Raw genomic sequence first — 15399 nt, 5'->3', positions numbered from 1 at the left:
TTAATTTCTTTCTATTTTTAGTAGAGACGGGGTCTCGCTCTTGCTCAGGCTGGTCTCGAACTCCTGACCTTGAGCGATCCTCCCGCCTCGGCCTCCCAGAGTGCTAGGATTACAAGCATGAGCCACGCACCTGGCCAGAAAGCAGATTTTGAAGCATCATAAATTATCCCCAAGATGAAAAAATGGACTAACAGGATTTATACACGAAATATGGTTCATCTTTGTCTGAAATGCAAGCAGTCCTGGGCCAAATATGCACTGCTGCTCCCTGGATTTGGCTAATTAGATAGATTGTGATTGTGTCTCATTAGTAGGACCAGAGGTACATATTAATACATCTGTCATTTTGTATTTGAAGTACAAGCTTTAAAAAAAAAAAAAGTTCCATTTACAACCACGTTTTTCTTTTTTTCTTTATTCCTTTTATACCCATTCTCTACTCTGGTTTTCCTATCTTCTATAAATGCATTTAATATATATCCTTTGGTTTTTATAAGTTCTTATACAGCATTTTTGTTTCTATGCGTGTATTTTTATTTTTAATTTTTAAAAACTTTTTTTTTAGGGACAGGGTCTTGTTGCTGAAGTACAGTGGTGCGATCACAGCTCACTGTAATCTTGAATTCCTGAGTCTTGGGCTCAAGCTCTCCTCCTGCCTCAGCTTCCCCAGTAGCTGGGACTTCAGGCACATGCCACCACACTTGAGTAATTTTTTTTTCAGTGTTTTGTAGAGATGGGGTCTCGCTATTACCCAGGCTGGTTTCAAACTCCTGGCCTCAAGCAATCCTCCCACCTCAGCCTCCGAATGTGCTAGGGTTACAAGCATGAGCCACCTCACCTGGCCTTTTTTTTTTGGTAGACATAGGGTCTCCCTACATTGCTCAGGCTGGTCTCCAACTCCTGGCCTCAAGTGATCTTCCTACCTGGGCTTCCCGAAGTGCTGGGATTACAGATGTGAGCCACCACACCCAGCATATGCCTATATTTTAACTTTATTTAAATGGTGTTTTAGAGCTCATTGTGTTTCTTACATTTTTCACTGAGTTCCTGTGACTGTGTATTCATCAGTATGGCTTCTAACTGTTGCAGAGGACCCCATGGGGTATATTCCCCACACTTCACCTGCCTACTGCTTACTGGTGGACCTCCAGATTGTCTCCAACTCTGCACCCTAGACATGATGTAGTAAATATCCTTGTATCTCTTTGTATCCCCATGAGCAGCTTTCTTTGGAAAACACACACATACCACACTACACAGAGGAGTGGAATTTGTGGGTCATAAAGTATGCATAGACTTAATTATGAATAAGGCCAGATTATTGCTTTTTAGAATAGTTGTACCGTCTATATCATTATCAGCAGCATGGAGGATAGAACCTCTAGTATGTTTTCAAAGGATGACTTTGATGTTCATGGAGGAATGTGGCCGTTAGAAGTTGGCGACACCTGCCTGTGAATAGGGGAGTCCAGAAAACACTTTGCTGAGCACAGTGAGTTCTTTCATTTATTTATTCACAAATCAGTGAAGGGCCTGCTGTGTTCATGGCCCTGGGGACACAAAGAGGAATAAGTTATAATTCCTATTGTAAGTACACAGAAGATGCAGAGGAAGCTCTTCCCTCTGCCTGGGAGGGAAGAGTCAGGAAAGATTTCTAGAAGAGGGAAGATGCAGGGTAGATAGCAGTTGCAGAAGTTCATTAGCTCAAAGAAAGCAGAGGCTATTCAATGCACAGGGACCTCTGGCAGTTTTTTTTTGTTTGTTTTGTTTTTTTTAATTTTTTTTTAGCGGGGAGAGGATGATGGCTCACCCCTATAATCCTACCACTTAGGGAGGCTGAGGCAGGAGGATCACTTGAGGCCAGGAGTTTGAGACCACCCTGGGCAACATATCGCGACCCTGTCTCTATAAAAAATTTAAAAATTGGCTGGGTATGGTGGTGCCTGCCTATAGTCCCAGCTACTAAGGATGCTGAGGCAGGAGGATTGCTTGAGCCCAGTAGTTTATGGTTGCAGTGAGGTATGATGACACTAGTAGCGTACTCTAGTCCAGACAACAGAATGAGAGCTTGTCTCAAAAAAAAAAATTTTTTTTTGTAATGAGTATCATTTTTTTTTTTTTTTTTTTTTTTGACAGAGTCTCACTTAGTTGCCTGGGCTAGAGTGAGTGCCGTGGTATCAGCCTAGCTCACAGCAACCTCAAACTCCTGGGCTCAAGCAATCTTTCTGCCTCAGCCTCCTGAGTAGCTGGGACTACAGGCATGCGCCACCATGCCCGGCTAATTTTTTCTCTATATATATTTTTTTAGTTGTCCAGATCATTTCTTTCTATTTTTTGGTAGAGACGGGGTCTCGCTCTTGCTCAGGCTGGTCTCGAACTCGTGAGCTCAAGCAATCCGCCCGCCTCGGCCTCCCAGAGTGCTAGGATTACAGGCGTGAGCCACCGCGCCCGGCCATGAGTATCATTTTTTGATTTAAAAAAATATGCAGTTCATTTTTTATCTAATTTCTTAGCTACGTGGCTCTCACCAATCAAAGTTTAAAATTGGCCAGGTGCAGTGGCTCATGCTTGTAATCGTAGCCCTTTGGGAGGCCAAGGTGAGAGGCTCACTTGAAGCTAGGAGTTCTAAACCAGCCTGGGCAACATAGTGAGACCCTGTCTTTACAAAAAAATTAACAGTTAGCTGGGTGTGGTGGTGTATGCCTGTAGTTCTAGCTACTCAGGAGGCTGAGGTAGGAGTATTTCTTTTTTTTTTTTTTTTTTTTTGGGACAGAATCTCACTCTGTTGCCCAGGCTAGAGTGCCGTGGTATCAGCCTAGCTCACAACAACCTCAAACTCCTGGGCTCAAGCAATCCTTCTGCCTCAGCCTCTCGAGTAGCTGGGACTACAGGCATGTGCCACCATGCCCAGCTAATTTTTTCTATATATTTTTAGTTGTCCAACAAGTTTCTTTCTTTTTTTTAGTAGAGACGGGGTCTCGCTCTTGCTCAGGCTGGTCTCGAACTCCTGAGCTCAAACGATCTGCCCGCCTCGGCCTCCCAAAGTGCTAGGATTATGGGCATGAGCCACTGTGCCTGGCCTGGAGTATTTCTTGACCCCAAAGTTTGAGGTTGCAGTGAGCTATGATTGGGCCACTCCACTCCAGCCTGGGCAATAGAATGAGACCTTGTCTCTAAAACTAAAAAAACAAAAAATAAAGAGAATGGTGGTCACCTCACACCCATCAGGATGGTTAACCAAGAAAAAAAATCAGAAAATAACAAAGGTTGGCGAGGATGTGGAGAAATTGGAACCCTTGTGCACAGTGGTGAGGCTATAAAATGGTGCAGCTGGTTGGAAAACAGTATGGTGGTTCCTCAAAAAATTTAAAATAGAATTACCGTACGATTCAGCAATTCTACTTCTGGGTGTATACCCCAAAAAATTGAAAGCAGAGTCTGGAAGAGATATTTGTACACCCATGTTCATAGCAGTGTTGTTCACAGTAGCTAAAACATGGAAGCAGCCAAGTGTCCATTGACAAAAGAATGGATAAGCAAAATATTCGGTATACATACAGTAGAATATTATTTGGTCTTACAAAGGAAGGAAATTCTGACATGGTGCAAGGTTTATAAGGGTGAACATGAGGACATTATAGTAACTGAAATAAGCCAGTCACAAAACCACAAGTACTATATGATTCCACTTATGTAAGTTATCTAAAGTAGTCAAGTTCATAGAGACAAAGTAGAATGGTGGTTGCCAGGGGTTGGGGGCAGGTAGAAGGAATGGGGATTTATTACTTAATGGGTATAAAGTTTTGGTTTTGCAGGATGAAAAGAGTTCTGGAGATTGGTGGTGGTAATAGTTGCACAACAGTGTTAATGTACTTAATGCTGCTGAGGTGTGTGCTTAAAAATGGTTAAGATGATAAATTTTATGTGTATTGTACCACAATTTTATAAGTTAGATTTAATTTTAAAAAAAGAAAATGATGGTGACACAGCCTCATTCCCCCAGTCCAATTCAGTGGGTCCAGGTTCATCAGTGACCTAATACAGCCAGAGTGGGCGGAGATCACTAGTTTAGCTGAAGAGAGTGCTATATAGGGAACCCTTATATTCTGGACACACCTAAATCTCATCTTGGTTTTCCCACATGACCCTGATCCCAAGCGAAGGACTTTTGTTTGTTTTTGTTTTTGAGACAGAGTCTCACTCTGTTGCCCGACATAGAGTGCCGTGGGGCCAGCCTAGCTCACAGCAACCTCACTGGGCTCAAGCGATCCTCCTGCCTCAGCCTCCTGAGTGGCTGGGACTACAGGCAAACACTACCACGCCCAGCTAATTTTTCCCATTTTTAGTTGCCCAGCTAGTTTTTTCTATCTTTTGTAGAGATGGGATTTCACTCTTCCTCAGCCTGTTCTCAAACTCCTGACCTCAAGCGATCCTTCCCCCTCAGCCTCCCAGAGTGCTAGGACTGCAGGCATGAGCCACCGCGCCTGGCATAGTTTTGTTCTTTATTTCATTTTATAACTCTTGTGATCAGAAGAAAAGCTCCACAGTAAGTGAGACATATGTATTGTAGAAAACTTGGCAAAGTTCAAAAAATATATATAAAGATGATAATAAAAATCATCCATAATCCCATCAACCTGAGTAATCATCATTAAATTCAGGTATATTCTGGTCCCTTTACTGTTATGTAGAGCTATGTTTACAGATACATTGTAAATATAGATGTCCCTGTATATTCTCATGTCTATATACTTCTTTTACATGCTTTTTTAAAAGAACCTACTTGAGATATTGTTTCTTTTTCCCTTTTTAATTAATATATGGTGAATGTCTTTCAGGTCATTGAGGGTTTTCAGTGGCTCCATAGCATTATTTATCTAACCCATTACTTTTATTGGACATCTAGATTGTCTCCCAGGTTTTCACTATGATAGTCAATGCTATAGTGAAATATCTTTATACAGAAAAAAATCTTTTTGAGTATGCTTTTTCTTCTGGCCAGTTTAGTAGTTGAAAAAAATTTTTTTGTATTTTCTTTCTAGTGAACATTTTCCTATGCTTGCTACCATAAAACTTTTAATTAGATAGTTCTTTCTCTTTCCTCTTACACTGGTTTTTGTTCTCCACTCTTCTTGTCATATCATGAAATCATGAACTTTTATAGCAAGAAGGAACTTTAAAGATTAATCACTCCCCTTATTTTACATTTAAGACCCTAAAGGTTAAATGGTTTGACCAGAGTTACATAGAAAATTAAGTAGCAGAATAGGGATTTGAACCCAGCATTACCCATTTTTCATTTTTTCCTCCTTCTCTGAGTTCCCGTAGATGATATTGCTGGTATCCTTAAGTCTCCATGGAGAAAGATTCTGCAGCTTTTCATTTTTGAGCAGTATTTCATTTGTATTTTTCTGGCAGAGAACTTCTTGCTTCTAAATAAGCCAAGAAAGTAGCCTCAGCTGAGTGTGCCCTCTACTAATAACCAGTGTAATGCTTGCTGTTCCAGGAGTCATGTCTGACCAGGACTGTGGGAAGGTCGTATCCATGCTGGAGGCTCTTGTGAGGAGATGAGTTGGTGAAGAGAGAGGCCGGGATGAAGATGCTGCCAGGAGTGGGCGTGTTCGGGACTGGCAGCTCCGCCCGGGTTCTGGTCCCACTGCTGAGGGCAGAAGGGTTCACCGTTGAGGCCCTGTGGGGGAAGACTGAGGAGGAGGCAAAGCAGCTTGCTGAGGAGATGAACATCACCTTCTACACCAGCCGAACTGATGACGTCTTGCTGCATCAAGACGTGGATCTGGTGTGCATCAACATCCCCCCTCCACTCACCCGGCAGATATCTGTGAAAGCTCTAGGTATGACTGGCAGGCTGTGGCAGGGGCAGATTGTGTCCCTCCTGGCAGTCCTCTGAGGGTCGTTGCTCTCTGGTGGGCCTGGGTGTCCCTTCTTGGGCTCGCATCTGCAAGTAGTAGTACCCTGGGATGTCACTCACCTGTGGAGCAACGCTGGGGAAAGGCATGCTGCGGGAGCGGGTGGTCTTACAGCTGTGCAAGGAAAATGACTCAGCCTTCCCCCACCACCTATTAGTAAATTCCTGAGCAGAAATTAAGGAAACACTCTAAGAGATGTCGCTTCAAGGGCCTGGAGATGGTTACATTTCAGCAATGTAAAATTTGCCTCTGTGAAGTCAGATTGGAGACCTAGACACTGGGAAATGGGTTGTGATTGACATGTTTGTTCTTCCACTGCCGTGGCACACAGCACCACAGGAAGGAGAGGCTGTGTAGCAAGGCCACCACTTCCCATGTTTTGTCAGCCCTTTACTGTAGTGAGCACACACCCTTCCTGCCCAACTGCAATCTTGTATTGCCAGAGGGCAGGAAGGCTCTGACAGCGCCGGGCTTCCCTGACAGGATCCATGGACAGCTTGCTCACATTACATCTCCACTCCCTTGGGAAGCTTGGGCTTAGCGACCTCCTGCCCCTGGCTGGGCATGGCTTGCTGAGCTGTTCTCCTGCAGTTCCTGTTGGGCTTCTCTTTCCTGTCAACTGTAAACAAATTCATCTTATATAAATCATAACTTAATTTTGTAGGTAAACAAACCAGTAAACATTCAGCCAGCAATTTTTTTTTCTTTGAAGATAGGGTCTCACTCTGTCACCCAGGCTAGAGTGCAGTGGCATCATGATAGCTCACTACAACCTCAAACTCCTGGGCTCAAGCGATCCTCTTGTCTCAGCCTCCTAAGTAGCTGGGACTACAGGCGTACGCCACTGCACCTGGCTAATTTTTCTGTTTTTTTGTAGAAATGGGGTCACGCTCTTGTTCACACTGGTCTTGAACTCCTGTCCTCAAGCGATACTCCCACCTCAGCCTCCTAAAGTACTAGGATTAGAGGTGTGAGCCATCACACCCAGCCATGTTTTTTTTTAATGCCTCCTGTATGCCAGTCACTGTCCTGATGTCATTCTGGACATTCAAACCTGTGTTAAATCCCTGCCTTCAGATTTCACAGTCCAATTGAGGAGACTGGAAATAACATGACAGAAGACTTAAGTAACAGCTCAAGTAGCATATAATTAATTGATAGAGTAATTATTTTGTGTAAGGTAATAGGAGCCATGTGTCTATATGATGTAGTCAGAGATCCCTGGGTTAAGGAACTGGTACCATGAGGCTGACCACCATCCTTCCTGGCCACTACCGTGATGGAGGACCCAAGGCTCTGCTACTTATCTCTCCCTTGTTCTGAGGACTACCAGGAGAGGTTATCTTTCATCTCTGGCCCAGTGGGTTGGAAAGGATAAATGTTCATTGAAGTAATCAAGAACTTGAATCTGTCTGGTTGTCAATTTGGAGGATGTAAATTTTGGCCAAAAAATTATAGATAGCTTATCTTTTGATATGTGACATTGAAGCTATTCATTGGTCACCAGATTCTTGGGAGGGCAAATGGTGGCTCCAGGTTAAATTTAGAAGTAGACCTAAGTCAACACGTCAGCAGAGGGTTGGTTCAAGGAGAATCAAGCCACTGTGGTCACTTGACTTCTTGCCATCACTCGTGGCATGAATGCAGGCTGGAGAGGTGAGGTGTGTCCAGAGAGCTCCAGAGGCTCTCAGTCTTCTTCCTGAGTTTTAGGGTCCACAGAGATACCCTTTCCAATTGGTGCACGAAGAAAGAGGGTTCTTTGGCAACAAGCTTGCTGTTTTCTAGTTATTGGTATGGGAAAATGGTGGACTTTGGGTCACATAAACAGAAAGGAGCAGGATGACCAGGGACTTCTGGAATCTTGTGTCCTAGCCCTTGACAAGGCAGGGCTATCAGTCTTCTCTCTATATCTCTGCTGTAAGTAGAAGGAGGGTATGAATGTGAGGGTCTTTGGTCTGTTCTTGCAGGTATGTAATCTCAGGGCCATGTTGGCAGGACTGAGAAAGCCTGTGTCAGCGGGACTTGCCCTGGCACTGCCCATATTGTGACCATAAAGTTCACTCCCTGTATGCTATCACTTTTTTTAGTGAAAATTCTGACTAGACTTCAATACTTGTAGAAAAGGCCGGGAGAACTCCAGTCTTCCCAGGGCCTGCGGGTATGAATGTGTTAACTGCTATAATCAGAGCACCAGAATGACCTTGACATCAGGCCCCACTACAGTCCTATTTCTGTCCCTCTCAGCATCAGTGGGCCCCTGTGAAATGGAGGTATCAATTCCTGCCCCACTCAGCGCTTCCAGGATGGTATATAACTATCCTCTATGTGCAGACCAAGAAAGTCACTGGGGTCGCATTACAAGAAAAGATCTGGCTTTCCTGTTGTCCCAAGCAGAAGAACAGATTTGCCAAAATTCATTTTTTAAAATAGTAGGATTCTCAGGCTGGCTGCAGTGGCTCATACCTGTAATCCCAGCACTTTGGGAGGCCAGTGTGGAAGGATCACTTGAGCCGAGGAGTTCAAGACCAGCCTGAGCAACATAGTGAGACCCTGTCTCTATAATAAGTAGAAAAAACTATCCAGGTGCAGTGGCACACACCTGTAGTCCCAGCTACTTAAGAGGCTGAGGCAGGAGGATCACTTGAGCACAGGAATTCAAGGCTGCAGTGAACTATGATTGCACCACTGCACTCTAGCCTGGGGAACAAAGTGAGACCCTGTCTCAAATAAATAAAATAAAAATTAAAAATAGGCCAGGCGCGGTGGCTCATGCCTGTAATCCTAGCTCTCTGGGAGGCCGAGGCGGGCGGATTGTTTGAGCTCAGGAGTTCGAAACCAGCCTGAGCAAGAGCGAGACCCCGTCTCTACTAAAAATAGAAAGAAATTAATTGGACAACTAAAAATATATAGAAAAAACTAGCCGGGCACGGTGGCGCATGCCTGTAGTCCCAGCTACTCGGGAGGCTGAGGCAGGAGGATCGCTTGAGCCCAGGACTTTGAGGTTGCTGTGAGCTAGGCTGATGCTACGGCACTCTATCTGGGCTACAGAGTGAGATACTGTCTCAAAAAAAAAAAAAAAAAAAAGCTCTGGAAATGTCTGGTTCTTTTATAACTGTTCAGATGGAGAACAGGACGGGCAACAGTATTGATAGTTTTAAAAATACAATGTATTTAAAAGTCCTCAGAGTCAATATCCCAAAAGACTCTCAATGCCACTCCACCCAACTTTGTGTTACCATGCACGAATCTCTTTATATATATGTGTGAGAGTACAGGCAGTCCCTGGGTTACAGACCACCCGACTTAATGGTGTTCTGTAATTAGCAATGGGCTCCCAAGGCTCCCCATAAGGATAATTTATAATTATATGATTGAATTAAGAATTCAGGAACTAGTTTATTTCCTTGCATATAAACAAACCCACATGGCATAAGCAGTTTGTTGGCACAGCATCTTTACGCTAGCGGCTAGTCTTGCTGTTTATATGGTTGCTTACACACAGATGAAAACAGCGTGTTTTCATCTTAACTTTTTTATTCGATTTTGTGAGTCTGTGTTTACCCTTATGACCAAGCCTCCGAAAGGAAAGTCCACTGCAAGTCCTGGTGAGCCTGTACTAAGAGAAAGGTGATTACAATGGAAATGAAAGAAAGAATTAAGCATTCAGAGAAAGGCCAGACACCACCATTCATTGGGAGAGCATTAGGCTTCAGTTGCTCAACTATCGGAACAATTATAAAGGATAAAGTGAGAATAATAGAACGTGTGAAAGGCAGTGCTCCAATGAAAGCATTAAATATTACTAAACATAGTAGATTAATTATTGAAGTAGAAAGGTTATTAATTTAGTTAGAAAAATAAGTAACATTCCTATTAGCCTAGCGTTGATGCAACATTAGGTGAGTATTAACCTTTAATATTCTTTTTTGAAATTTCTCTTATCTCCTATATACTTTTTGTATGAGTTTGTTTTTATGTTCTGTTTGTTTGAATTAAAAGAGCGAGCACAATAGTTTCTGTAACTTAGTACAGGGGCATTATTTTTACAGTATTATACTGTATTATTATCAGATATGAGCTATTATAGTGTTGTTATTATTATTACCATATATGCACTGTTCATCAGGGATCTGAGTTACATACAAATCTGACCTAAAGATGTTCTCTCATCTGTAACTGAGGGACCACCTCTATATCTTCTTTCTCCCATACAGATTTTTATTTCCCTCCCTGCCCCCTCCCATATAGGTCTTTTTCCTGTTACTGGGGCTGTGTCTCTTACTATCTTCCTCTTTCCTTGTGTTATTTTTGTTTTTACTTAAGGATATAAGCTTTAGATCTGCAGTCTTTTTAGAGCTGGAAAAAAAAGTATAATCACTTAGCTCTCTGGTTGTGGAGGTATTGTAATTTTAGGTCAGCTCTTTCAAGACCTCGAGCCTGTGAGAAGTTTATCACAATTACCTGAAGTCTCTCTTCAATGTCCTTCTTAGCTGGGCGTGGTGGTACACACCTGTAGTCCCAGCTGCTTGGGAGGCTCAGGGGGGAGGATGGCTTGAACCCAGGTATTGGAGTCCAGCCTGTGCAACATAGCAAGACTCCGTCCCTAAATATATGTGTCCTTCTTGCATTGTGCTATGCTAAACATTATGAAAGGTGAGTCATAAAGACTGGAAAGCAGAACCGAGGTATGCAACACTGACATGGATTTGCAAGCAGAAGGATATATATGGCATATTCTCAAACTTTTCAGACCAGTCAGTGGTACTGTATTTTCTTCTGGCTTTCACAGGCATAAAATCATTGAAATGTCAGGCCTGCAAAGGCCATGGAGAGAGCGTCTATCCAGCAGTTCTCAAGAGTGCTGTCCCTGCACTAGCAGTATCAGCATCACTTGGGAACTTGTTAGAAATCTAAATTCTCAGGTCCCACTCTAGGCCTACTGAATCTCTGTTTGAACAAGCCCGGCAGGTGATTCTGATGCAGGCTAAATATTGAGAGCCACAATCCATATAACATCTTCATTTTCAATTAAAGAAACTGAGGCCCAGGAACATTAAGGCATGGTAGCTTGGTTACATCCCACTGCATCTTAGCGCTGTAAGCAAAATTGCATTTTCCTCTCCTTGTTAGAGCATTCTGTTTTTACCTCACTTCTAAGGCCATAGAGATTGTTGCTTGCCCTCATTCTTACTAGTTTTTCCTAAAATTAAGTATTGGACTTACCCTCCAGAGGTATACTTTTCATACCACAATCCTTTCTGTGGCATCTTATTTTCTACTTTGGTCTGACCTTTTTTTTTCATCTCCTTCCACCTTCAATTTCATTCTTAAAGCTTTCCCATAAATTCGTTAAAGGGAAGAGGGTGGGGCCCAGATATATGTTATTCCTCAGTTCAGAAGTAGTTGAGGAAAATGTATTTTAATGTGGGAAGTGCCCCAGTATCTTTGCCACAGCTGAATGTTTTCTTAAATTTGTCACTTAAAGGTGAGTTTCTATGCCCAGGTCTTGGTACTTCTGTGCTTCATTAGAAAAACACTAAGTTTGCCAACCTTTCCCATGGGCTTTTGAGATAACAAAAGGTCACTCCTAGGCCGGGCGCGGTGGCTCACGCCTGTAATCCTAGCTCTCTGGGAGGCCGAGGCGGGCGGATTGTTTGAGCTCAGGAGTTCGAAACCAGCCTGAGCAAGAGCGAGACCCCGTCTCTACTAAAAATAGAAAGAAATTAATTGGACAACTAAAAATATATAGAAAAAACTAGCCGGGCACGGTGGCGCATGCCTGTAGTCCCAGCTACTCGGGAGGCTGAGGCAGGAGGATCGCTTGAGCCCAGGACTTTGAGGTTGCTGTGAGCTAGGATGACGCCATGGCACTCTAGCCCCGGGCATCACAGTGACACTCTGTCTCAAAAAAAAAAAAAAACAAAAGGTCACTCCTGAAGCTACCTGACCCAGATAATTTAATCCCAGGAGGACCAGGCCCTTGGGAAGCCTTCCCTGACACCCAGTCCAGGTCAGATCCTGTTACATCCTCTCATCCCACCATTTATGTCATCTTCATTGCATTGATCACAAGTACAGTTCTACATTTATTTGTATGATAATTTGAACCCATGGACTAAACACTAAGTTCTCTGAAGATTGAGACCATGCCTGATGTTGTACCCCCAGTGCTTGGCACAGGGCCTGGCACACTGGTCAAATGAGCCATTCACAAACTCTACTCATGCAGCCCAGTCTGCTGGTGTGAGCCAGGGAGCTCACATGGCCCTGCAACCCAGACAGAGTGGAGATTGGGCTATGGGCAAGAGTGATAGAGTCTAGTGGCTTTCAAACTTACTTTTCTAGTAGCAGAAACTTTTTCATTAAAAAAAAAAAAATAGACTCCCAAGATTTTTAAAAACATAAATGTTGTACTCTTCTTGGGCTGCTTCTCCACCCTGCTGCTGTTTGAAATCATTTATCTAGTCCCGGGCCTCTAGATGGGGAAACAGGGGTGTTCCTAGGCCCAGAGCTATGAACCTGGCCCCTGGGGTGTGTTACTAGAGAACAGAGAAGTGGTCTGCAGCAGCCTTGGGGTAGCTTCCCTGGGCATTGTTCAAGGACAAAGCACTCCTGGGTAATCTGGGGAGTGTGAGCTAGAGAGAGGTTTGCAACTTGAAACTGTTTACCCTCCAAAAAATCTAAGCTAAAAAGCACTCAGCAACCATCTCTCCCATTCCCTGGAGGCAAAAAGCAGTTTTCAGCTTCTCTAATCTCTACTCTAACTTCCTAGCAGGAAAGCTAGATAAACTTAGATAAATGTGTCCTTCAAGGCAACCCAAAGACCCTGTGCAGCTGGCCTCCAGGATCCTGTTTAACCCAAGATGGCCTTTAATTCCCACACTGATAGTACTACTGGGTCCTAAGTTTAAAAGCTCTACTGTTGTTTGAGCTGAAGAGGGAGGTCTCTCCCCCTTCCCTGACCTCTCCTGACACAAAATAGGGATGGCTTATCCTAGTTTTATCACCCCCAAACTCCTGGCCGTCATAAAAGTCCCTTTCCTTTCAACCCTCCTCCTCTGTAGTGTCCACCCAACCCCAATAGTGAGTTGTTACAGCAGGAAGCTTCTGGGTTGGCCAGACGTGTAGCTCTCAGATGGGGTGTTTATGTCTGAGAGGCTAATTTCCTCATTACCTCCCTCCCTGGTCAGCCATATGTGTTCAGCAACCAAATAGCAGATTTCTCCCCCAGAATTGTGATCCTCCTGTCCCTAATCTGGAAATCCCACAGGTGTGGGGACACACTGGAGACCCTCCAGAAGCAGTAGTGTTAGCAGTCAGGGGCTATTCTCTTGCACAGCCCCTTCTGCCAGGCCTCTGTACAAGGGCCTGGCCACCCTGCCCTGGGCATGTGACACTTGGCTGGTTATTCTCCTGTTGTGCTACCAGCACCTGTTGTAAGGCTTCCGTTGTTAGTAGGAGGAGGAGATTGAAGAGTGTCATAAATTGAAGAATTTGAGTGATATCATAGACTACTGGTCCACATGCCTTACTTCTTGCTATAGCACTGAGGTTCATAATCCTAGTAGTTCAGGCCTGAGATGTCCATATGTGCAAATGGCAGATACTCTTTGGGATTCTTCAGAGTCAAGGTGGCAAGAGTGGAAATAGGAAGTAAGAGGAGCTGGAAAGATTAACCAAAGGTACCAACTTACCTCCTGTGGGCTTTGTCAGGATGTGAGCTTCCAAATGGCTATGTTGGGCCTGGCTCTATGAGAAGCCTAATAAACAGTACATATAATAAGAAAACTCATCTTTGTTCACATTGATTTTAAAACATCTTTTTCAGAAGTGAAATTTTTGAAATACGCAACATAGAAATTATTTGCCTGGAAAATGTAGCTTCTGTGTGAGTCTTAAAATTCAAATCACAATGCACTCTTTTTCATGATACCAGCTCAGTCCCTCCCATGGTGGTGGTAATAAAATGTACCGTTGACAGAGCTGTGCTGGGCCACTTTATATATACACTCCTTTGGTTAATTTAGTCTTCCCTTCTTCCCTGTAACTGTAAAATTCCATTTTATAGTAAACAAAAAGCCAGAGAGATTTAGAAATTTCCCAGGCCATTTAATAATGAAGTGAAAGAACCAGGATTTGAATACAGAAATTTCTGGCTCCAAAGCTTGAGTTCAGCACCAGTAATTGGTTCTTCCTGGGTCAGCTGTCCTGGGGCCCATTCATCATGTGGGAGGTCAGTCGTTTGTACAGTTTTCTAATTTTTTTGTTGCAAGATTTATTGTCTGTGGTTACCATTGTTTCTGCTGCGAGTTAGCCAGATGAGTTCCCCTCCAGAGCCTGTGTGAACACCATCCATTGCAGCCCATCAGGACAAGCTGCACCCTACAGTGAGCCATCAGTGCTCAGTACACTGCCCCATCTGAAAAACACTAAGAAAACATTCAGGGGACTGGGGGAAATGAGCACCAGGATTATTGGAGATGTGCATGCATAAAGAAGGCACAGTCTGACTTCCAGGCCCCTCCAAGCAGGAAGCACCGTGGAGTGCCAGAGTGGAGCCTGGGTGGCCCCGGCTAAACACACAAGTTAATCCAGACTAAGACTGTGTGTCCTGACCATGTTGATGAGGCTCAGCACTGCCTTCTCTGTCCTCCATTGTTTAGTGGTCGTTGCTTCTCCCCAACCACCAGGGCCTCCTGCACAACAGGTCCCATCTTGCAGTCAGTGGCTAGAGCAGAATGAGCAGAAGTAGGCAAAAAAATCAAAAAGAAAATTTTGGATGGGCAAACAGATCATGCATCAAGGCCTAATGGGTGAGCCACTGTAAAGACTTTTTATTCTGAATGAGATGAGCCATTGGAGGATTTTTTGAGGTTTGTTTTTGTTTTGTTTATTTTGAGACAGTGTCTCACTCTGTCATCCAGGCTAGAGTGCAGTGTCATGATCATAGCTCACTGTAGCCTCGAACTTGAGGGCTCAAGTGATCCTCCTGCTTCAGCCTCCCAAGTAGCTGGGACTACAGGTGCGCACCACCACACCTGGCTAATTTTTTTTTTTTTTTGAGACAGGATCTTGCTATGTTGCTCAGGCTGGTCTCAAACTTCTGACTTCAAGCGATCCTCTCACTTTGGCCTCCCAAAGTTCTGGGATTATAGGCGTGAGCTACTGTGCTTGGCCTCCATCTTAAGTTTTAACAGAATTACCCTGGCTGCTGTTGTGAAGAGACTTAGGGAGGCAAGGAAAGAAGCAGGGAAACAAATTAAGTGACTATTGCTATGATCCAGGCAAAAAACGGTGGTGACTTGGACAGAAGGTGGCAGCTGGTTAGATTTGGGATATACTTTGAAGGCTAAGCCAACAAGATTTACTAAGATTGAAAGTAGGATATGAGAGGTGACTCCAGTGATTCTGGCTTGAGAAACTGACAGCAGAGTTGTCATTGAGTGAGATGGGGAAGACCTGAGGAGGGGAG

At 43.9% G+C, this 15399-nt stretch overlaps 1 protein-coding gene across 1 annotated transcript in view; it reads left to right on the top strand.

The window, feature by feature from the left end:
- GFOD2 (glucose-fructose oxidoreductase domain containing 2) overlaps positions 1–15399 on the top strand; it is a 53465-nt gene that overhangs the window by 35367 nt on the left and 2699 nt on the right. The window contains exon 2 of the mRNA XM_012660565.1: positions 5507–5852. Within this exon, the coding sequence (XP_012516019.1) occupies positions 5594–5852 (259 nt within the window). The 5' untranslated portion in view covers positions 5507–5593. The remainder of the gene's footprint in view (positions 1–5506; positions 5853–15399) is intronic.

Source organism: Propithecus coquereli, unplaced genomic scaffold (assembly GCF_000956105.1).
Source record: "Propithecus coquereli isolate 6110/MARCELLA unplaced genomic scaffold, Pcoq_1.0 Scaffold67, whole genome shotgun sequence".
NCBI lineage: Eukaryota > Metazoa > Chordata > Mammalia > Primates > Indriidae > Propithecus > Propithecus coquereli.
This window is presented reverse-complemented; position numbering and strand designations above follow the sequence as displayed.